This window comes from Sinocyclocheilus grahami, unplaced genomic scaffold, assembly GCF_001515645.1.
Source record: "Sinocyclocheilus grahami isolate Dianchi unplaced genomic scaffold, SAMN03320097.WGS_v1.1 scaffold638.1, whole genome shotgun sequence".
In the NCBI taxonomy this organism is placed as follows: domain Eukaryota; kingdom Metazoa; phylum Chordata; class Actinopteri; order Cypriniformes; family Cyprinidae; genus Sinocyclocheilus; species Sinocyclocheilus grahami.
The window spans coordinates 593,592-617,649 of NW_015505817.1; the positions used below are offsets into that span (position 1 = coordinate 593,592).

At 39.1% G+C, this 24,058-nt stretch overlaps 1 protein-coding gene across 1 annotated transcript in view; it reads left to right on the plus strand.

Annotated features, from left to right (window-relative positions):
* LOC107558252 (mitogen-activated protein kinase kinase kinase 1-like) overlaps window positions 1–24,058 on the plus strand; it is a 64,761-nt gene that overhangs the window by 32,524 nt on the left and 8,179 nt on the right. Inside the window, exons 4-19 of the mRNA XM_016241882.1 lie at window positions 1,617–1,767; window positions 2,858–3,052; window positions 3,326–3,520; window positions 7,810–7,926; window positions 8,014–8,162; window positions 8,719–8,840; window positions 10,383–10,464; window positions 10,962–11,151; window positions 11,874–12,134; window positions 16,278–16,399; window positions 16,947–17,038; window positions 17,655–17,847; window positions 19,090–20,335; window positions 21,639–21,791; window positions 23,403–23,565; window positions 23,881–24,012. Coding sequence (XP_016097368.1) covers window positions 1,617–1,767; window positions 2,858–3,052; window positions 3,326–3,520; window positions 7,810–7,926; window positions 8,014–8,162; window positions 8,719–8,840; window positions 10,383–10,464; window positions 10,962–11,151; window positions 11,874–12,134; window positions 16,278–16,399; window positions 16,947–17,038; window positions 17,655–17,847; window positions 19,090–20,335; window positions 21,639–21,791; window positions 23,403–23,565; window positions 23,881–24,012 — 3,563 coding nt within the window. The remainder of the gene's footprint in view (window positions 1–1,616; window positions 1,768–2,857; window positions 3,053–3,325; window positions 3,521–7,809; window positions 7,927–8,013; window positions 8,163–8,718; window positions 8,841–10,382; window positions 10,465–10,961; window positions 11,152–11,873; window positions 12,135–16,277; window positions 16,400–16,946; window positions 17,039–17,654; window positions 17,848–19,089; window positions 20,336–21,638; window positions 21,792–23,402; window positions 23,566–23,880; window positions 24,013–24,058) is intronic.

Consider the following 24,058-nt stretch of genomic DNA (forward strand, 5'->3'; position numbering starts at 1 on the left):
GCTTTGTTCTGGTTTGCCGGTTGGTCACGAATTTCCACAAATTCAATAATATATAGGCATTGTTTATTTTCCTAAATCCTCACCGTCTAACCCTTTAATTTTGCAGGTTTATTTTATTGTCATTCACTTTTTAATCACCGTTTTCGCATCTAAGGGAAATGAAAGAGTTCATGGCCATGAATTAAAGGGGTCATATGATGCTATTTTAAAGATCATTATTTTGTGTATTTGGTGTAACAGAATATGTTGACATGCTTTAATGTTCAAAACACACATTATTTTTCAAATACTGTACATTATTGTAGGTCCTCTATGCCCCGCCTCTCTCAAACATTTATTAATTTGTTCCCTCATTTTAGTTAAATCATGGGTTATTTAAGGAACAAAATTAATGAAACATGGACAGTGGCCACAAATTAATAAGTCATAGGAATGAATTAACAAGTTGTAGGAATGAATAGCCTATCTGTCCTGTGTCCCACAGCCCTGCAGAGCGCAGAGCCCGATATGAAAGAATTATCTGGGTAAATTAGATCAACATGTAAAGCAATAGAAATGTTGTAAGAACTTTGTGTTTCTATTTTAATGTACTTTTAAAGTTTAAAGCACATTAAAAGCTTAATTTGTACATTATGAGTGAATGATGATGCATTTATATACCGTCACCGTCACTCACAGCCGCTCGCACGTGTTTTGTGCATGAGCCGCACGCAGCCCAAAATTAAACGGCTTAATCGACCATCGATAGCTTTAATCGATTGCATCACTTATCGACAAGTAATCGATCATCGATTAATCGTTGACATCCCTAGTCTAAAGTATTAGAAATCATTAGAGTAATTAGAATTAGAAATGTTGAATTAATTTCATATGTTTGCCTTTCAGTTTATAGTAAATAATGATTCCCAGTGCACACAGGCTTCTTTTTTTTTTTGGTAGTAAAAAAATATTAAGAGTGCTTTCACACAAGCACGTTTGGTGCACGCCGGGTTTGTTTGACATCAGCGTTTAATTTGTTTGGGTGACGTGAATGCTGCCAAGCTCACGCACACTTGTGAACCGTACCAGATTGGTTTTTTGGTAGTAAAAAAATATTAAGAGTGCTTTCACACAAGCACGTTTGGTGCACGCCGGGTTTGTTTGACGTCAGCGTTTAATTTGTTTGGGTGACGTGAATGCTGCCAAGCTCACGCACACTTGTGAACCGTACCAGATTGCTTTAAAACCAGAGAGAATGTTTATCAACTCCAGCAGAAATGCTCCTGAGTCCTGTGCTCTTTTTTTATTTATACATTTTTTTTGGTGTCGTCTTTTTTAAAATAAAATCAAAGGTTCAAAAACCAGAAAATAAAAGTGAGGCAAGCAATGTTATTTTTCCGCCGCCTCGTTATTGCATGTTTCTTTTTTGCATATGTATCTCCAAGTTAAATAGTTTGATATTGGCTTTATATTGGCCATTGGTTAAACCTGATTAGCCATCAAAAAATCTATCAAAATCTGTCGCCCACTAGTACACATATGTGCTGATTGTAGGAAAATATCTGTAAATATGGCTAAAGTAAGTTCACACACACATACATACACACACATGCTTATTAACTTTCTTCTCTTTGCAGTCGAGACATGGAGAGCAAGGAGACTCTGCGTGGGCTGCAGAAGATGGAGGACCGGCCAGAAGAGCGCTTGATCCGAGAGAAGCTCAAGGCCACCTGTATGCCCACCTGGAAGAGCGAGTGGCTGGAGAGGCGCAGCAGGAGAGGCCCGATGGTACGGGACAGTTAATCATCATGACTCACTTCATTTTCTGTTCATCACTAGGTTGTTCTTCTGCAACTGTGTGTCAAACAGTTACTAAAGTTATAATAGTAAGAGTATATAATAAGCTTTCATTTGTTAATGTTAGTTAACTACATTTAACTTTGAACAGTACCTCTGCAGTATTTTTTAATCTTAATGTTATTTCAACATTTTCTAATAGTTTTTCAATTGAAAGTTGAGTCCGTGTACGTCTGTTAACGTGAACAAGCAATTAAAATTGTATTGTATAAACTAACATTAACAATGAACAATATTTTTATTACATTTTGTTATATTTGTTAGTTTGTGTTTAGTTTGCTAGTTTAAAAAAATAGTTCTGGCCTCACATACATGGCCTATAAACAGGACTCAATTTGAGGGATACCGTTTGAAAGTTTAAAAAAAAAAAAATTTTTTATATAAAATAAATTTTTATATACTGTGGTGTCAGGTTAGTTTTTTCCCCCCCAATTTTTTTTCAAATCGGAACAGTCATGATTCTCTTCCATTTTATTCAAATGGCATTACTGATTTTCTACAGTACTACAGTTAACAATTAAATCACTGGATTAATTAACTAGTTAACTATTGTTAACAACTGTTAATGGTTAAATCATTTAATCACAAGCCCTGTTACCAAAAATAGTAGAAAAATGTTTGGACTAAGAAACAGGAAGTGAGAAGTTCTGAAGTGGAACAACGACTCCTGAGTTCAGCGTGCCTTCCTTACATAACCACCAGAACAATCGACCCTGTTGATGGACTTTCACACTGTCTGCCTTAACGCTCCACTGCAGTGTCACTGCAGTTAGACTGTAATGTTTCCTCACTGGAAATAATAATTTATAGTAATGCAAAACATTAACAAGAAGGCTTTTAAACTGGCATCTGTCTGTTAACAGAGCAGTTATCGATCAGTGTCCAAATATTGCCCGTTATGACACATAACTACAAGACAAAATAAAAAGGCAAATGAAGGCACAGGAAACCGGATGGAAATGGTTTGGCTTTTATTTTTATGGTATTTTTATCAGTGTTTTCTTGTGTCATTGTATCTCAGGTAGTGAAGCCCATTCCTCTGAGAGCAGACGGCACTGAGGCGGGAAGCGACAATCACAGCTCATCTTCCTCTCAAAGCAGAGGTCATCGCAGCCCTTCACCTGGACCTTCCTCCTCCTCCTCCTCATCCTCCACTAAGACCGCTGGGAAGCCTGATTCTCCTGGTCTGCGCAGACGGAGAGCCTCTCCGGTGCCTGTGAGTTTTGAGATGTTTTGAATTCAAATAGATTTTTTGGTATGGATGCATGTTTTGAAAATATCATGTGACAGGGATTCCGCAGGTCTGGTTCAGCCAAAAAAAAAAAAAGTCATCAAGACAATAGCATCATAATGCATCTCTACAAAAGACAATTGACTCAACCAGCACGATTCAGTTCAATTTTTCCAAGTTAGCATTTAGGTGGTCTTAAAAGTCTCAAAATCTGTTTTGCTATGGAGCTGATGTGTTTGTCTGAATGTGTGGTTAAAGAGCGGGAGGGTGACGCCCCCTCGGAGAGCTCCCTCGCCTGATGGCTTTTCCCCATATAGTCCAGAGGAGACCAACCGCAGGGTCAACAAGGTCATGAGAGCCCGCCTCTACCTGCTGCAGCAGATAGGACCGAACTCATTCTTGATTGGCGGAGACAGTCCTGACAACAAATTCCGGGTGTTCATTGGTCCACAGGTATGCTAATACAGGCCTCTGACATGACATTTGGCAAATAAAGCTGAAATTACTTTATTATGTGAGAAGACACTCATACATAACTAGGCATGAAACTAAAACAGCTGGGAAATCGGTTGCCTGGGACAGCGGCCAATTAACTACAGGGTTTCTGCAGGTCTTAGAAATGTCTTAATTTGCCCTTTCACTAATTAATGCCTAAAAAGATCTGAAATCAGAGCAGAAAGTCTTAAATTCATAAATATGATTACTTAGTAATAAATACCTAGTATATATATATATTTTTTTTTTTTTCAAATACCTAAACATTAAATACCTAAACAACAAACATTAAATCAAGATACATATACTTGAGAAGCAAAATTAAAGGGGTCATATGATGCTTTTTTAAAGATCATTATTTTGTGTATTTGGTGTAACAGAATATGTTGACATGCTTTAATGTTCAAAAAACACATTATTTTTCAAATACTGTACATTATTGTAGGTCCTCTATGCCCCGCCTCTCTCAAACGCTTCGTTTTCTACAAAGTCCCTCCTTCTGACAAGTGCAGTCTGCTCTGATTGGCCAGCTGACCCAGTGCATTGTGATTGGTCGAACACCGCAAGCACTCATCGGAAATTTTACGACCCTTACCATAATCACAGCTTCATCTTTCAAAATAAATGTAAACACAGAGCCCGAAAGGGGAACAGAGTCGTGTGACAGACAGTGATGAAGCTGGTATGTTTTTGCAGTACACAAGCCACGGTTAAGACAGCTGACTCCACTGTGATGTGTCTCGCTCTCTCGCGCGCTCTCTCTCTCTCTCTCTCTCTGCGCGCACACGCACGCACGCACGCACGCGCACACACACCATGCGCAAAACTCTGCATTTGAACAGTCAACAGCAAATACTTAAATGTCATAGCAAAGTCAGAATGACCTCCTCTCCTAGGTTCACGAAACGGTCGTCCATAAAATGCATTGCTGTTCTGTTGTAAGTAATCTTAAAGATTCCTAAATGCATCTACTTTCGGAAGGCCAAATAAACTGATTTTGCTTTCGTCTAGAAACACACAGCGTCTCCCTGACGTGCTGCTTCAACACTAACTGCAGTTACTGAAACCACGCCTTCTTTCTTTGCGTGCACATTTGGGCGGCATTATGCTAATATTGCCACATAGTGAGGTAGACATGTGGGGGCGTGTTAGAACGAGCCATTTTAGGGGGGTGTGGCAGAGTCTTAACTTTGATTAAAAAAATATCTCTTTGGATTTGAGACTTTTGCAACTTCAGGGATCTTATCTATGCAGCTTGTAACACTCCAAAGAGAAAGGAAAACTTGAAATCGCATCATATGACCCCTTTAAGATATATTGCCTTGTTTTCTTAGAAACTAAACAAAAGTACGTGCCACATGCTTAAATTTCTTAGAAAACAACATTTCTTACATCATTTTGCTTCTCAAGTAAATGTATCTTGATTTAAGAATCATTTGCACTGAAAAACAAGGCTTTTTGTTTATTTAATTTATTGGTAAAATTAATTAAAAAGTGAAGGAGATCTATTGGAAGTATTTTTTTCAAACTTTGAAGCATTGCTTATACAACACTTTTACATTTAGAGACCATATCGACATATTGTGTTCCATTCAATTTATTCTTTAAATTGACTTTTTAAAAAGGTCATAAAGGGGTCATATGACGCGATTTCATCTTTTCCTTTGTCTTTGGAGTGTTACAAGCTGTTCGTATATATGTAGTACATAAGTCGCAAAGATTAAAGTCTGAAACCCAGAGAGATATTCTTTCTAAAAGTTAAGACTCGATGCATTTGCATCGATGCAGTAAAAGACCGTAATTGATTATAGCCTACTGACGTCATACGCGTTTGTCACGCCAGTATTAAAACTTTTTTTTTTAAATTCGAGATCTGGGCACATTTTTGGAAAAAACAAGCTTATAGTGGCAGTGGCACATGTGTGCACTAGAAACAATCGAGGCAGCTTCGTGGCACAAAATATGCATGCTGTGTGACACACGTGTGCATTGCTTGACTTGTCCTTCCACCCGCCATTATTTCAGTGTTTTACTTTAGATATGCTTTCATTTATGCTGTTTGGAATGCAGTACGTATTAGATGCACGAAACTCGCGCAATGACAGACTTTCACATGTGCAATGTGTTTGTTGTCCTGAAGCACGATCGCGGCTGCAATTAAATGGACTGACATCTCCAAATACTTTTATGATACGAAATGGATGTTAACGCAGTCAGTTATGTTTTCAGAACAGGACAAAACATCTGAGATGTCAAAATAGATCTGTGCATTAGTGTGAATGCAGCCTATTAAAGCTGCCACTGTCTATGATCTTATCAGTAATAATCGAACTGCAATTATGCTGAGGAAAAACTGAAAAATTCTTAACTTTGATTGTCTCTAAACTTTCGGATACTTAAAGCACACCGTAGCAAATTAGCTCAAAAGGGAAATGTATATAAATAATTACAGTTAATTATAATTAATTACAATTATTTATATCAGCTGCCAGTAGTAACTGTAGCAGAATTAAATTGCCATCAACCAATCTGTTCGTCCAGCAAACATTCAGTGTAAATTCATATCAACTCTAGGAAAGGATATTTCCGTGACCACAGAAAATACTTTCATACAGTATTAATGCATGTAGTAAGGATCAAAATCGTAAAGGGACATTAATTTGCAAGGCAGAATCAGAAACTCATGAAATTTGTGCACAAGAGTTTTAATAACTAAACACTAACACAAACTAGTCTAACAAACAAACTATCACTCATACGTGGGAAAGGGCAAATGAGGCTTGATGCATGAAGCCATCAGGAAAAACCAAGGAATGAAGCTATGAAAAGAGTCAGTTAACCACCTGAGTGAAACCATCAGCGCCGTTTTAGAACGGGGTCTACAGCTTATACTAAACCTCTGTTTCGTTTAGTTAAATGTACGATACTTGCATTGCCTTGGCCTGGAACGAGCGTACGGATGCAGTCTCGGATGAAAGTCTTGATGGTTTGGTGGTGTAGGACTTGCGATCACGTTCTTCCGGGTTTGAAGAGTGATGAACTCCAAAGATGTTCTGACTCGATGGTGATTGGGAGTTTCTTCCCAGTGGAAAGTGAACAAGAGCTAAGAGAGACATCAGCTGGGATCCTAGGATCTTTGGTGAATGGAAAGTCAAGGCCGAGGCCTGGCACGAACTTAGGGTGTCCTCACATCCTCGTCTTCTCAGAATCCAACAGAACCGCCGACTGCCTGGCTATGTGTTGGAGCCCACCGAGCCCCCTATTCCTTTATACTTGCTTGTATGTTTTGAAGCTATGTTTAGTTGGTTAAATTCTTAACAATTTTTTTTATTTATTATTAATTTGTAATTATTTTAAAAAGTAGCCTGCTCATATAATTTAATAAAAATGCACAAAATAAATTTGATATAATCGTGATGCATCATGATATCAAATTGAATCGAAAGGTTGACATGATAATTGTAATAGGTTCGAATTGTGAAACCAGTGACAATTCACACCTCTAGTCCACGTCTTCTTAAAACGCCTCATTCAAACACGCCCCACAAATCACTACGTCACTATGTTGGACGATTTGCCTAACACCGCCCAAATGTTTACGCAAAGAAAGAATACTTTTATTCTCACTGTAGTATTGTTGCCACCACCGCCATGTTGTGGAGACACTGTGTGTTTCCAAATATGGTAAGGGGAATAACATTTCTGTCACACGCTTGAGGTATTCGGTCAGTCACAACACACTGGATAGCTGTCCAATCACAGCACACCTCGCTTTTCAGATCGATGAGTTTTGTAAAAATCGTTGCGTTTCAGAAAGGCGGGGCATAGAGGAGAAACAATGTACAGTATGTGGAAAATTAATGTGGGTTTTTTTTTTACCTTAAACCACATAAACACATTGTATTACACCAAATACACAAAATAATGTTCCTTTTAGCAACATCATATGACCCCTTTAAATTTATAAAAACAACAGAAACCCTGTATCTATTCTAGTGTTCTTATACATAAATACAGAAGAGAAAAAAATGAGGTTATCAACTGATTTTAATTATAAACATCCTGATTTCTATAAAACAAACAGTATTTGTGAAGAAAAAATGGTATTCGTAAAGAAAAATGTAAATTCAAATGCTCTGTTTCCTGTTTGCATACCTAATATATTACAGTATGTATTCTTTGACATAATTGTCACTACTATAATTTGTATTTTTTCATCATAATATGGTGTCCATTATATTGAGCAGACATGTAGCTGTGGCCGAGGGACGTTCTGCATCCACGTGCTCTTCGTCATGCTCAGAGTTTTCCAGCTGGAGCCGTCAGACCCTCTGCTGTGGAGGAAGACCCTCAAGAACTTTGAGGTGAGGGGACTGTAATGCAGCCAAAACACGATGAGCTCTGTGCCATCGCTCAAGCTCAGCGCACACTGATGGTCTGATCTCATTCAGGTGGAGAGCTTGTTTCAGAAGTACCACAATCGCCGCAGCTCGCGCATCAAAGCTCCCTCACGCAGCACCATCCAGAAGTTTGTCTCTCGCATGTCCAACTCTCACACGACATGTACCTCCAGCGCCTCCCCATCCAGCAACGAAAGCAGGTTTGTAAAGCTCCAGAGACCCTCTTATTTGGTTGAACTATGTGATTTGCATTCTTGAGCAAAATAATTCACTCTGAATTCATAGTTTGTTGCTATTATGACATCATATACAGTGCCTTGCGAAAGTATTCACACCCCTTCATTTTTTTATGTTGTAGTCTTATGTTAAAATGCTTTAAATTACTTTTTTTCCCCCCACATCAATCTACACTCCATACACCATAATGACAAAGCAAATAACAGGTTTTTAACATTAAAAGTAATTTAAAGCAGTTTAACATAAAGCTGCAACATAACAAAACGTGAAAAAAAATGTATTACTTTCGCAAGGCACTGTATGTCTTGCTTTTACCTCACCGGCTGAGTGGGCGAGCCAAGTTTCTGAACCACAAAAAAGGTGTAGTTATTGTACTGATGTATCTGTGCGATGCTAGTAATTTGTCAAAACGAGTCATTTTTTGAGTTCAGTTAATTCTTATCTCAAAAGTCCAAGAAAAAATGGATTCCTCATCAGTCCTTGTGTCTTAATAAATTTTGTGTCTACTCCTGTGAGCAGCATAAAGGATGAGGAGGAGCAGATGTGCCCTATCTGTCTGTTGGACATGCTAGATGAGGAAAGTCTGACGGTGTGTGAAGAGGGCTGCAGAAACAAACTCCACCATCACTGCATGTCTATATGTAAGTAGCAGGAAAATATTCCAGATTATCCCACATCACCATATTTCGAATGATCACAGGAACTAGCATAGAGCCTATTTATAGGTCCAGACAATTTGTGACCCTGGAGCACAAAAGCGGTGTTAAGTCGCTGGGGTATATTTGTAGTAATAGCCAAAAAAACATTGTATGGGTCAAAATTATCGATTTTTCTTTTATGCCAAAAATCATATTTTATATTAAGTAAAGATCATGTTCCATGAAGATATTTTGTAAATTTCCTTCCGTAAATATATCAAAACTTCATTTTTGATTAGTAATATGCATGGCTAAGGACTTCATTTGGACAACTTTAAAGATGATTTTCTCAATATTTAGATTTTTTTGCACCCTCAGATTCCAGATTTTCAAATAGTTGTATCTCGGTCAAATATTGTCCTATCCTAACAAACCATACATCAATGGAAATTTATTCAGCTTTCAGATGATGCATAAATCTCAATTTAAAAAAAATTTACCCTTATGACTGATTTTGTGGTCCAGGGTCACATTTGACAAATACAGCCCACATAAAGGAAATGCAAAAAACACACTTTCAGAACCAAAAAGTCTGATTAACAATTTGTGAAACTTTAGGACATTTTTTTTTAAAGGTGTTTTTTTGGTTTAAATTTCAGCTCAGTTTCACTTTGAATTGATATTTCGGGCTAAGAATTTACATTTATTTGAAGAGAGGCCTTTCAATCGATTTCCATCCAGCAGTAGAAGTATAAAGTCAAAGATAAAGGTTTTTGAAGATATTTTCAAGTTTTAGAAATGCTCATTCATTGTCTATATGACCGATCTCTTCATATGTTCTCCCCTCATGCCAGTTTAAAAACACTGAAAAACAGCACAACACAAAGTTGCATGTTTATACAGACCAACAAATAAAAGAAAAATGCTACAGATGGAATACAAAAATTGGTCCTTTGTGAATATACCCTTGCAGTGTAACCAGTAATATTCAGCTATTCAACAAAAGCTGTATTCAAATCTGAGTGATGTTTGTGTTAAAATTCTCTCGGATGCCAGTCGGATATTAAAAGGTGCAGCATGTGGAAGATTAGTGTGCAAATGGTAGATCAGGTTAGTCAAGGAGCAGTGTTGGGATAATACAATAGCAGCAATCACAGACGTTCACACTCGGACAGGATTAGATTTCTTGAAAAACTAGGTGATTTGCTCTGGAATTTTTTACAAAAGCTATGTATGCGAGGAAAACGAAACACAGACTTGGCAGAATCAGACAGGATTAAAAACACAAAGTACATCTGGGAAACAAATTTTACTAACCTCTGAGAAAACTAGTCCCACCTAAATAGAGCTTAATGCAGTAAATAGGCAAAATATTTGCAGAAAACTCCCCACAAAAGTCTGATTACATGTAATAACAGGAACACTGCGCACAGAAGATGATTGGAAGTGACTAGTTGTTTGTTGAATGATCATCCCAGACCCATTTCTAGCCCTATATCCCCTGACAGTTGTGTGAGCATCTCTTGTGTCCTGTTCGTTTTTTAGGGGCCGAGGAGTGCCGGAGAAATCACGACCTGTTAATCTGCCCTCTGTGTAGAGCCAAGTGGAAGTCTCATGATTTTTACAGGTACAGTTACATTGTCATTTAGCAGACTCTTCTATCCAAAGCGACTTGCAAATGAGGACAATAGAAGCAATCAAAACCAACAAAAGAGCAATAATATGCGAGTGCTGTGATAAGTCTCGGTTTAGCCTAACGCTATACACGTAGCAAGGTTTTTGTTTTGAGATTTTTATTGTTTTTCAAAGAAGTCTATCCAAGGCTGCATTTATTTGATCGAAAATACAAGGACAGAAATATTGTTACAATAGAAATTAACAGTTTTTGTAATTTATTCCTGTGATGTTAAAGCTGAATTATTAATGCAGACTTCAGTGTCACATGATCTTTTTTTTATAGATGTATATTTTATGATGCTTTAATGAATAGAAAGCTCAATAGAAAAGCATTTATTTGAAATAAATGAAAACATAGTGGCGCCAAACCTTTGCACAGTAGTGTACCGTGGATGTTGCTTGGACTAATAATCTGACAGCTGTTTCTCTGTGTATTTGTGTGTGTAGTTATGAAGCATCTACAGTGGAAAGCAACACAAACCGCTCCCAGAGTCAAACAGCTGCTTCTTCTTCAACGTCTTTATCTCTTCATACTGAGAGCTCGAGAACGGGGCAGGAGGGCGACTTCTCGCTCCCACAGTATGGAGTGCAGCACATCCCACAGACGTACACAGAGCTCGCCGAACCCTGGATCAAGGTGCGCTCAACCTGCAAACTATACACAAATAAGATCATGCTTCCGGTCTTCAGACAAAAATGCATTAACATGACCATTCATGAACAAAAAAAAGACACTTAGAACATTATATAAGACTTGTGTGAAGGTGATCGCCCTCTTAGGGTGCTTTCACACTAGCACTTTTGGTGCGCACCCGGGTTCGATTGACGTCAGAGTTCGGTACGTTTGGATGATGTGAACGCTGTCTTCCGAACTCGGGTGCGCACCCACGAACCGTACCCGAGTCCGCTTGAAAAGGGTGGTCTGGGGTACGGTTCAAGTGAACTCCAGTTCTGATGGTGGCTTTCTTTTTTGTGCTTAATGGTCATGAAAATGTTACGCTGCAAGAAAACTTTTTATTTTTACTGTTCTGTTTTGTTATCACAGTTTAGTTCACCCAAAAATGAAAATTAGGCTGCATTTTACTCACCCCCGAGGCATCCTACACTCTAAGAAATTAAGAAATGCTGGGTTGTTTCAACTCAACTTTGGGTCAAATATGGACTAACCCAGCTGTTGGGTTACATTTTTAAATTACATTTTTAACCCAAAAATTGGGTTAGTCCATATTTGACCCAAAGTTGGGTTGAAACAACCCAGCATTTTTTAGAGTGTATTTTGGGTGAACTAACCCTTTAACTGTCGTGAACTGTCCGGCTGACTTTCTCTGCATGGTTTTGTGTGTTCATGCTCTCTCTCAGGTGTTTGGTTTGGAGTTGGTCGGCTGTCTCTTTTCCCGAAACTGGAACATCAGAGAAATGGCTCTTCGGCGGCTGTCACATGACGTGAGCGGCGCCCTCCTCTTGGCCAACGGCGAGCATTCATTGGCCTGGGCGGGTGCAGGGGCAGGGCTTGGGACAGCTGCAGGGGAGGTGTCTGGAGACGTGGTGGTGGAGTCCTGCTGTAGCGTGCTCTCCATGGTCTGCGCTGACCCCGTCTACAAAGTCTATGTGGCAGCACTGGTGAGATGCTACACCTCTGTATTCTTGACACCACCCTTGCCTCTGCTAAAGTATCTGGCAGGGTTTCTGCACGTCTTAATTCACCCTTCTGCAAATTAAGGTCTTAAAAAGATTTAAATCGGAGCAGGAAGACTTAAATTCATGAAGTTCATGAACATTTAATGTAGCATGAACTGAAAAATTAATATCTTCCTTAGTATTGTTGATTTCCAGTACAAATATCTAAACATCTTTAAATCTAGACATTTACTTGAGATGCAAATGTAAAACGTCTTAAAAATGAACTAAATTAATTGGGTTTATGCTTAAAACAAACATTTTCTGCTCCCTAGATATTCACATTGAGAATATGTTGATGTGTTGTGTTTCTTTTAATTTGTTTAATTTTCTTTACTTGCTCATTAAAAAGTCTTAAATTTACCTTCATCAAACCTGCAAGAATGCCTGATCTAAAGGCAGATTTAGGATACATATAAACAGTGTCAAAGCACAAAAACATCACATCAATAATGCTGTCAGTAGTACAAAAGCGCATTGCCTGTTAGACATGACATTGAATCAGTGTGTGCATTAATCCGGCTGCACTGGTTTCGTGCGCTACATCTCCGGTTACATGCATAGCGTACATGCTTTCTGAGTTGTTTAACCCCTTATGTGAAGCAGAAGTCTTTATTATTCAAATGCTCCAGTCTTTATTATGCCCAAGTGTCATGCATGCTGACTGGTGAAGCGCTGTCACATGTGGACCAGTGTTTCACATGCCTGACCGCTGCTGTGATCATGAGACCCTTACAGCGTGATGCTCCTGTTATGATCTTAGAGAGAAGGAAATTGCAAAATACTGCACCAACTCTTCACCAAGAGCTCCTACAGTCATCAGCACAGGTTAAAGTAGATGAGTTTTGGGTCAAAACATTGTATTGGTACACTTTTGTCTTTAGCTTTGTTCACATCAAATTCAGATTTTCATCGCTAATGTGGATGTTCACGTGAACTGGTCTGAATGGAAAACACTCCTTGACTGAGGCACCTTCAGAAAAGTCCTGCCCTATAGAGTACAGTCCAGTTGTTCTCCATCATGTCAAGGACACATCCAAATTGGGCTGGGTGATATAGCTAAAAATCTGTATTTCTCCAATATTCAAAATATATTTAAATATTTGTGCTTTTGTTTGTCACCCACAAAAGACATGATTGTTGTTATAAAGTACATTGTTTATTTCTAAAAATAATCTAATTAAACCTAATTTTTTTTAAAAATGGTATAATTTGAATCTAATTAGAAAATATCTAGACATAGCAACCACTTTCTGCTTTCTAGCAAATAAACACAAAAGAAACATATTTATTTAAAGGTACCAATATAAAAAAAGTTATACAAAAAGTGCAATCTTCTTACAAAAAGTTGTCTCTTTGAAGAACTAAGAACCAAATTACTTTTCGAATTTTGAATTTGGATTCAGTCCTGAATTTTAAATATGGTTGTCAATCAGAAACTTTCCAGTATGTAGTTAGCAGCATGAACAATATAACATTCATATTGTAAATGGATTATTAAACGAAAGCAAGCCAAGATTGTCAATCACTTCAGTTCAGTGCAAGCTCACTGACTGCAATTTTGTGAAAATTCTTGTGTAAAATAAAAAAATCTGTTTACACTGCACAGTGAATCTCACTTACATTGTGTTTACAGGGGTTTTTTTTAGTTGTAATGACAGGATTCGCAAGCATGCAGAACTTGAGCTCGCGGCCATGCGGTAAACAAAAGCACTGGCATTTTTTGTAGCATTTTAAGCAGTATTGATTCAATTATAAAACTGAAATGCCTCTGATTGCACATTGTGATCAAGAGTGTCTGAGATTGGCTACAATGCTCAATGCTTCAAAAACATGTAAATAGCAACCACTGATGCTCTTCACTTAGTGCACCGTGCACAAATACTCACAATCACTTTGACGCTGTCATACTTATCATTACCACTGTTCAGCCAATAGAAAAATGACAAATTCTCAAGAAATAAAACCGAAATCAGGCCCTTAATGCTTTTCACTTGTGCCAAAATGTTAATTTTGGTTCTGGCGGATATCCATTTATTTCTGCTAGATATAAAAGCAGTCTAGATAAGTTTTTTCCTTTGGTCAACTTTGATCGGAGGTTATCAGAACCGTACTGAGCTCTAAAGTGCAATGAACCACGCCGGCTAGTTTTAAAGTTCACTTCAAACCAGGAAGTCTGGAAACAGCGGGGATCCTCAGACTGAAGCTGGAAAAGAAAGGTTTATTTTTTCTTTGTCTCTTAACCTATTTCTCTTCCTTTAAAAAAAAAAAACAATAGCTCTTGCTGCTTGGACTTCTGGGATGGTGTCTTTCCCTCGGGCTCTGTGCTCCAGTGAGCCGCCTGTATGAAAACAACAAGCGTTTTGTCCTTTCGGGGCTTTCCAGCAGTTTTCCTTTATTCTTCGAACACGCACCAGAAGGAGGGCCGTCTATATGAACTAAAAATACTAGGGACAGAAGCCTTCGGGATGTTACCCTGCGTTAGACTGCTCTGTAAACACTGCAGCGTAGTGAAGTAGCCGGTTATGTGAAGTCTACTTGTGTATTAAATGCGACGAGTTAAAATGTCATGTTTCACTATTTATTCTTGACTTGGAGTTATTTTTTTGCAGGGAGAAGAGCATTATTTGAGCCAGGATTTTAGCCTTTAGTGTTGTGAGTGTGTAGGCGGTAGAATGTGTTTGTTTTCAGGAGGGGAGTGTATGGTGGGTTAATCAGTGCTGGGCCGCGCTCCAGTGCGATGTGCTATCAGTCACCACTCCCAGCTCTCTCTGGAGTCAGGGTCAGGGTGAACTCTTTCTCACACACTCACTGTACAGCACTGTTGGTGTCGAGTCCAGTGCTTCTAGACTGGAGCATCACAGCCTTGTCCTGACCGCAGTGTTAATGCAAATAATAAAGTACAACTGAACATATACTTCTGTGTGTAAGGCTAGAAAAGTAAAGAGGCTTATCAGCTTTTAAAACACTTGTTTACCGTTTCTTTTATTGCTGATGTCAATCAGAATCTGTCACTTTGTAAAAGCTAGGCAAGTTAGCCAGGTTGTGTGACTTTGAAACCATCAAAATTGAAGATACATTTAGAAACGTAGCACTCAAAACTAAAAACAAAAAAAAGATGCTCTGTGTAAGGCTGCATGATTTGGAGGAAAAAAAATAACTGCGATTATTCGGATTATTGTGATTTATTTAATGTCATTGTTTTTTAATAAAAGCTCCATGTTTGCTGTACTCGTTGGTAGGGCTCTGCAATTTGGCCAAAAATGTTGTAATTTAATGTTAAATGTGAAATGACTAATAATAATAGTTGATTTTGTTTTACTACTAAATGTATTAAACAAAATAAAAATATTACAATTGTAATGTTTCACAGTAAAATAAATTAGTATTTACAAAATTGCAGTACAACTGGTACACTTTCAATATTTCAGCTAATTGCGCAGCTCTCTATGGGTCAAGAGTCTACAGTAGCTGAAAACTTCTTCAAGCCACAGTCCTGAACATGGCAACATCGTTTGTTTTTGCTTGTGTTGATCCATGTTAAGTGTTGATGTTTGTTTCAGAAAACCCTGCGAGCGATGCTGGTCTACACCCCCTGTCACTCGGTGTCAGAGCGGACGCAAAACTAAAAAAAGATGCTCTGTGTAAGGCTGCATGATTTGGAGGAAAAAAAATAACTGCGATTATTCGGATTATTGTGATTTATTTAATGTCGTTGTCATTGTTTTTTAATAAAAGCTCCATGTTTGCTGTACTCGTTGGTAGGGCTCTGCAATTTGGCCAAAAATGTTGTAATTTAATGTTAAATGTGAAATGACTAATAATAATAGTTGATTTTGTGTTACTACTAAATGTATTAAACAAAATAAAAATATTACAATTGTAATGTTTCACAGTAAAATAAATTAGTATTTACAAAATTGCAGTACAACTGGTACACTTTCAATATTTCAGCTAATTGCGCAGCTCTCTATGGGTCAAGAGTCTACAGTAGCTGAAAACTTCTTCAAGCCACAGTCCTGAACATGGCAACATCGTTTGTTTTTGCTTGTGTTGATCCATGTTAAGTGTTGATGTTTGTTTCAGAAAACCCTGCGAGCGATGCTGGTCTACACCCCCTGTCACTCGGTGTCAGAGCGGACGCGATTACAGCAGCTGCTGCGGCCCGTGGTGGAGACCATCCTGGTCAAGTGTGCAGACGCTAACAGGTACTCGCTTGAGAACGCCTCTGACTGGGGCCTGTTTTTAATACACAGTGGAGAAATGAGTTCATTAATAGTGATTTGCCCTGATGTGAACAATCAGAAGATCTGCTGTACATCAAATCATGGTCTGAAGTTAACAAGCTATCGCCACCTAGTGGTCAGGAGCTGTAACCGACAGATGAATAATAAATTTTTGTGTGTGCTGAAGTGCTGATATTATTATTAGTTTTCTGTATGAAATCAAAATGTATACTATTTTCTCCACCACACCTTCCTGGTCTTAATGTAAATGATTTAGGGGTGCGTGTTATTCTAAAATCAATAATGGTTGTCTTTATAATCTTTCTTTGTTGCAAGCATCACCACACCCTAATATTTTTCAATTCTGTTTTTTTATTGTCCAATCGGTACTTGATGGATGAGCAAGTATCATTATTTTTGCTCAGAAAATGATTTCACCCTATATCAGTTCAGAAAAAGGCCTCACATTGTTGTTTACTTTAAATGCTCTTTTGGAGTGAGTTGAATTGAGTGTTTTTTGTGCTCGTAGTCGCACCAGTCAGCTGTCCGTCTCCACTCTGCTGGAGCTGTGCAAAGGGCAGATGGGGGAGCTCGCTGTGGGAAGGGAAATCCTCAAAGCAGGTACAAATCATATTCCACATTACACACTTTTTATTTTAGCAAATCACACAGTATATTCAAGCATAAGTATCATGTAGAATAGTACATAAGTATGCAAATTGTGATGCACATATGTGACCCTGGACCACAAAACCAGTCTTAAGTGTCAGTTTTTCAAAATTGAGATTTATACATCATCTGAATAAGCTTTCCATTGATGTATGGTTTGTTAGGATCTGACAATATTTGGCCGAGATACAACTATGAAAATCTGGAATCTGAGGGTGCAAAAAAATCTAAATATTGAGAAAATCACTTTTCACAAAATCACAAAAATGAAGTTTTAATATATTTACGGTAGGAAATTTAGAAAATATCTTCATGGAACATGATCTTTACTTAACATCCTAATGATTTTTGGCATAAAAGAAAAAACTATAATTTTGACCCATACAGTGTATTGTTGACTATTGCTACAAATATCCCCCAGCAACTTAACACTGCTTTTGTGCTCCAGGGTCACAAATAATATTTGAATGAACTGTTCCTTTTTGAAGACATTCTTTTCTTCTCCTTTCTCTCTGTAATATTTGTTTGCTTTTCAATGAAGACGTTTTCATCTCTGATTGTCCACCAGGCTCTATTGGTATTGGTGGAGTTGACTATGTCCTGAACTGTATCTTGGGCTCTAAAACGGAGGCCAATAACTGGCAAGCACTGCTAGGTCGGCTGTGTCTGATCGACAGGCTCTTACTGGAGTTTCCTGCTGAATTCTACCCTCATATCGTGTCTAGTGGAGACTGCAACCAGGCCCAAAACGTTGGGGAGAGGTACAGAAATGCATCCAGATCTTACTGTGCCTTACTTTGAATTTATTAAATATGAACCATTATAAAGGTTTATCATTTTTGCAACCCTGTGAACAAATTTATTTGGGACGTGTTTGTGTGATTTCATTATTTTCAACTGATAAAATTTAAATAAGCATAAAAAGGAAATTAAATTTATACCGTTTTTAAAACAATGTGTTCCAGAACAAGTACCAGGATTGTAGATTTAACCTTAGACTTAACCAAAGATTAACCTTAGTCTTTAACTAAAACACACGTGATGACAGGCAGGTATAGTTTTACTGAGATTTCAAATCCTGTGCGAATCTGCCATTAATATTACTGACATCCTGTGGTAAAATTACTTCTACCGAAAAACCCATAGTATTCAACCAATCGGATGATGACTGCGAAACTCGCGTTTTGTGTGTCTTATGTATCAGACAATCAGCCAACGGTCTGTAAGTCTAATTTATCCCAAGATGATTTCTTTATGTAAGCAAAATGGACGTTGTATCTCTATCGAGTCAAATTGAATAGAGAGCTTGTGAATCACAATCAAATCGAATTAGGAAATATGTCGTGATACCCATCACTCATTAGGAACTTGCTAGATTGGTGTCTGTTTGCTTTTTCTTTTGTGTTTGGTGTTAATAGTCATCATTCATTAACAGGGTTGTAAACAAAATGTAGGCAGTTTTGGGGAAAGTTACTTTCATAAGTAATGCATTACAATATTGCGTTACTCCATAAAAGTAACTGTGTTACTTAGTTACTTTTTATGGAAAGTAATGCATTACGTTACTTTTTGTCTCCTGGGCTGGGGTTGCTTATTTGTTTTTAATAACAAAAAACTATATTTTATATTTTAATTATATTTTACCCTTTTACACTTGAGATTAATAAGCCTCCGACTGAAGGAAGTGTGTCTGCCTCTGCACTTACTCCCAATGTCTCTCAATGCAGGACATGAGAGGTGTCAGTGAATAAATTGGAAAACGAAAAAGTAACTCGGATACTTGGTTGTAAATTTAAAAGTATTGCATTACTTTACTAGTTACTAAGAAATAATCATCTGATTACTTAACTCGCATTACTTGTAATGCGTTACCCTCAATACTGAACATATAGTAAGTCAGTATTCAGTTTTTGAATTAAAAAGTAAAAAGAAACCGGTTTGCACCCTCTTTATGCAAAGTTCTTTACTCTAATTTTTTTTTTGCATTTATTTTGTCTTTGTAGGTATCAGAAGCTGCTGCCTCTTCTGAGTTTTGCGCTGCAGTCCATCGATAACTCTCACTCAATGGTGGGTAAACTCTCTCGTCGCATCTTCCTGAGCGCTGCTCGTATGGTAGCGCGTGTGCCTCATGTCTTCGTTAAGCTCCTGGACATGCTTAACATCACCAGCTCCACTCACTACGCCCGCATGCGCCGGCGTCTCCTGGCCATCGCTGAGGAGATGGACATCCTGGACGCTATCCATTTTGGAATAGAAGACCTACAGACCCACAGTTCACACTCCAGTGCTTTCCTCGAACCCTCAGCCCCCCATAACTCACCATGCGCCACCGAAAGAAACTCTCCCACCCCTGATCTACAGCAGCCCACCACCAAGCTGGCGCTTTCAGGTCAAGCCAGTTCAGCTCCTGTGGACGATATAACCGAGAGACTCTCAAACGTCGTCACAAGCCCTGCTGATTTTCCAAAGCCCCCCGTTCAGGCCCGAAACAGACCCGTGAGTCAGTGTTTGAACTCCCCGTCATCCGGTCAACCCCCAAACCTTCCTTCTCTGTCCATGGCCAATGCCTCTGCCTTCCCTCCAGAACTCCCCAAAGCCCTGCCACAGAGTTGTGTGCCCAACAAACTCGCCCAGTCCTCACTGAATAGCCAGTGTAAGTTGCCTCTGCAGAAGGGACTAAACTGTAAGGAGCCGGAGAAGCTGCCTTCGCCCGTGTTTACCCAAGCCCGACCACTGAGTCAGATCCACTGGCCCAGACCCTCTTGCCCCTCTCCCGCTGCCTCATCCGAAGGAGCTAAAGCTTTAAGCCCAGGAACAAAGAGCAGCATGAAACTGGACCTTCAGGAGGTCCGTTCCAGAGACTGCGCTGTCTGCAGCGGCGGATCTGCTCTCATCCCCAGCGAGGACTCTGTCTTCACCCCAGTGGAGGAGAAAGTCCACTGTCTGGACGCCTCGGCTGATCTCAGCTCCAGCATGGAGGACCTGTTGGAAACCTCCATCCCCGCGTTAGACAGCACGGTCACCTTCCAGTCCGAAGTGGCGGTGCTGTCACCGGAGCAAGCGAACACAAGTGACGTCACGTACAGCGAGGACGTGACCCAGAACCAAAAGTGCAAGGAGAAGATGGAAGCTGAGGAAGAGGAGGCGTTGGCGGTGGTCATGGCCATGTCTGAGTCACAAGACGCCCTACCTGTCATCCCGCAGTTACAGGTGGAGAAAGGAGAGGACGTGATCATTATTCAGGTGGATGTAAGTGCATGATCATAGTAAACAACAAAAATTAGGGTGAATTGTTTGTACACTCACGAAAAAAAAGTGCAAAAACTGTACAGTGGTGGGCAAAATGATTAGAACACTAATTTTCACCAGCAAAAAATGGTTTTAAGTCAGTTATTTATATATTTTGCTGTAGTGTAATATCAGTTTACATTTCCAAACATTAATTTTGCCATTAATTGTAATAATCCAGTGAGATGTTTGTGCTGCACACAGAGATCTAATCTGATCATCATCAGTCTGTCTGGAATGACATGAAGTAACAGAACAAATTGAGACAGACTCAATCCAGAAGAACTGTCTCCAAGATGCTTCAAGAAACCTACCTGCAAAGCTACAGTACTGTTCAAAGTTTTAGGAACTTGTGTAAAAATGCTGTAAAATGAGGATGCTTTAAAAAATAATGTCATAAATAGATTTTCTTTATCAATTAACTTCTATTTGCTAAATTAAATCAACATTTGGTGTGAGCATCCTTTGCGTTTAAAGCAGCTTTAGGTGCACTTGCGCAGAGTTTTTCAGGGAGCTTTGCAGGTAGGTTTCTTGAAGCGTCTAGGAGACGTTGCCACAGTTCTTCTGGATTGAGTCTGTCTCAGTTTGTTCTGTTTCTTCATGTAATCCCAGACAGACTGGATGATGATCAGATCAGATCTCTGGTTGTTGTGCAAACAAAAATCTCGCTGGATTATAACAATTAATGGCAAAATGAATGTTTGGATTTGTAAACCGATATTTCCTACTGACACACTACAGCAAAAGATGGAAATAATGAAAATACTAGTGTTCTAATAATTTTGGCCACTGTACCTTTAGGGGTATAAGAACATGTCACTGGAGCAGTACTCTTAAAAGGACAACGTTGTACCTTATCTACTACTATAGGGACAGTTGTGGCCTAATGGTTAAAGACTCAGACTTATAAGCTTGTAAACAAGTCTCAGTACCGGCAGGAAATGTAGGTAGGGGAAGTAAATGAACAGTGCTTGGATGGGTGAAATGCAGAGGACAAATTGGTTTACCATACATGGCCTTTGCATCACTTCATTTTACTATTTGCGATTAAAAGTAATAATATGCCCTCATAAGGTGCTACAATGAACCTTTTAGCAGTAAATAAGGTCCAAAGATGTTCTTTTCAGGGTACTGCCCCAGTGACAAGCTGTTGTAGCCCTTAAAGTTAGAGAGATTTGACTGCAATATATCATCTTGTGTATAATTTCATGATCAAACGGTGTATTTGGCTTAATTTTTCCCCTATTTTGCTTTTCATGGTCAGACACCAGAGACTCTGCCTGGTCATACCAAAGCAAAGCAGCCATACAGGGAGGGCATGGAGTGGCTCAAAGGTCAGCAGATTGGCCTGGGTGCCTTCTCGTCATGTTACCAGGCTCAGGATGTGGGCACTGGCACTCTGATGGCTGTCAAACAGGTGAGAATATCTGCCACACAGCACTTCATATGAGATTATCACCATAAATTTATGATCTTTAGGTTGCAAGCCTCACCTTTGAAAACGTTACCTATCAGTCCTACCTTAGCACATTTTGATGTCCACCATTTTCTCAGACAAGCCTTTGCTCTTTTCTGACATGTTTGTGGAGGATCTGGGTGTTAGTTGAAATGCAAATCGACAAAAATAATCCAAAACTGCTTTTAGACGAAGGTCTCTGGTCATTTATAACAATAGTGAGAAGCTAGCTACCTTTTTCCTGCTCCCCATGACGCTTTGCGCAAATTATGGGAGTAACTTCCGTTTACACTGTAAACAATCAGCAAAAGGTTTTCTCTATGAACGCAATAATAAGCATTTTCAAAAACTGGGTACAATGAGGTGACAGTATTTTACTCACCCTTCAACCATCAATCATTAAAAAGGTTTATAAATAAATTTAATAAGTGTAAAAGCATTAAAAATTACTTTCAACACACCACGAATAACTCCAAAAGATCCTCCTTCTATCCGCAGCAATATTACGGACGTGTTAAATATCATTATAGTAATATATGTATATATTTCGTAACGATTACATTTGACAGCATCCGTGTGAAAACAAACTGGAGAAAAATGAAAGATTCCCAGTGCATTCCAGGGAATTATTCATGGTTTATATCGTAAATTAAATCGGGAGAGCAGACCACAAATACACAGTAGGCTATATGTTGTCTTTATTTCATTTGCTTACAGCGGAATACAAAGGAAACATGAAAATAATCAGGAGGAAAATAATGCAGTGGGCTGAAAAGAGCTATTCCATAGATATCGTTGTTATATCACATCACAATTATATACTAAACGTAACGTTATTCTCCTGACTTCTGAAAATAGAAAATAAATGTATAGCCCATATTCAGTCAAAATGACAATAAGGATTATTTGTAGTGCAAACTTATGATCTGAAATGATTTGTTGCAATCTTTTTAAGCTGAACTTCCCCAAACCCGTAAGTGCCTCCTATGATTTAAAACGCATCAGGAAAAAGGTGGATACCTGGGCTAGCCAACACTGTTCTTGGACGATTACCTTGCTGCAGTCTTCACTTCCAACCCTGCTCCAGTAATCCTAAACATCTTGATTAGCTGCTTCAGGTGTGTTTGATTAGGGTTGGAGCTGGGCTCTGCAGAATGGTAGTCCTTCAGACCCCTGACGTATACAAAGGCACTAAATATGGACACAGACAGGGCCGAGTATGTTTTGATTACTTTTTAAGTGGAACCTCCCCAAACCGTAAGTGCCTCCTATGATTTAAAACGCATCAGGAAAAAGGTGGATACCTGGGCTAGCCAACACTGTTCTTGGACGATTACCTTGCTGCAGTCTTCACTTCCAACCCTGCTCCAGTAATCCTAAACATCTTGATTAGCTGCTTCAGGTGTGTTTGATTAGGGTTGGAGCTGGGCTCTGCAGAATGGTAGTCCTTCAGACCCCTGACGTATACAAAGGCACTAAATATGGACACAGACAGGGCCGAGTATGTTTTGATTTTGGCAGCAGTGACAGAACAGGCCATTTGCAGACTTAACTGTGATATTTATTCCTCAGGTGACGTATGTGAGGAACACCTCCTCAGAGCAGGAAGAGGTGGTGGAGGCACTACGAGAGGAGATCCGCATGATGGGCCTCCTCAGCCACCCCAACATCATCCGGATGCTTGGGGCAACCTGTGAGAAGAACAACTACAACCTGTTTGTGGAGTGGATGGCAGGTTGGTTGTCCACAATTATGCAGAGTGTAAAACAGGTCCATTTATCAGTTTCAAACCAAGCAGCTTTCTCTTGGTAATGGTGGTGCATCTGCATGACTAACTTAAAGCTATTACGAAATCTATCCTCGCACAAATTCCCAATTGCAGTTTCAATTCTGATTGAATTGAAAGGATTTCCCCCCGTGACCGTACCATAGGTAGTGTTGGGATCCTTTTGGCTACTTTCCTCTTTATAAGCAACACTTTTCAGAGTCGCTGTTTTGCCAGATTTTGCCCTATTCCATAAATGTAATACTCAGACTCCTGTTTTCTTAGGTGGCTCTGTGTCTCATCTCTTAAATAAGTATGGTGCCTTTAAGGAGGGTGTGATCATCAACTACACCGAGCAGCTTCTACGAGGTCTCGCTTACCTCCACGAGAACCAGATCATCCACCGTGACATCAAAGGTAAGCTACTGGAGCTTGGCTTCAGCAAACACTGCTACTGTCTCTG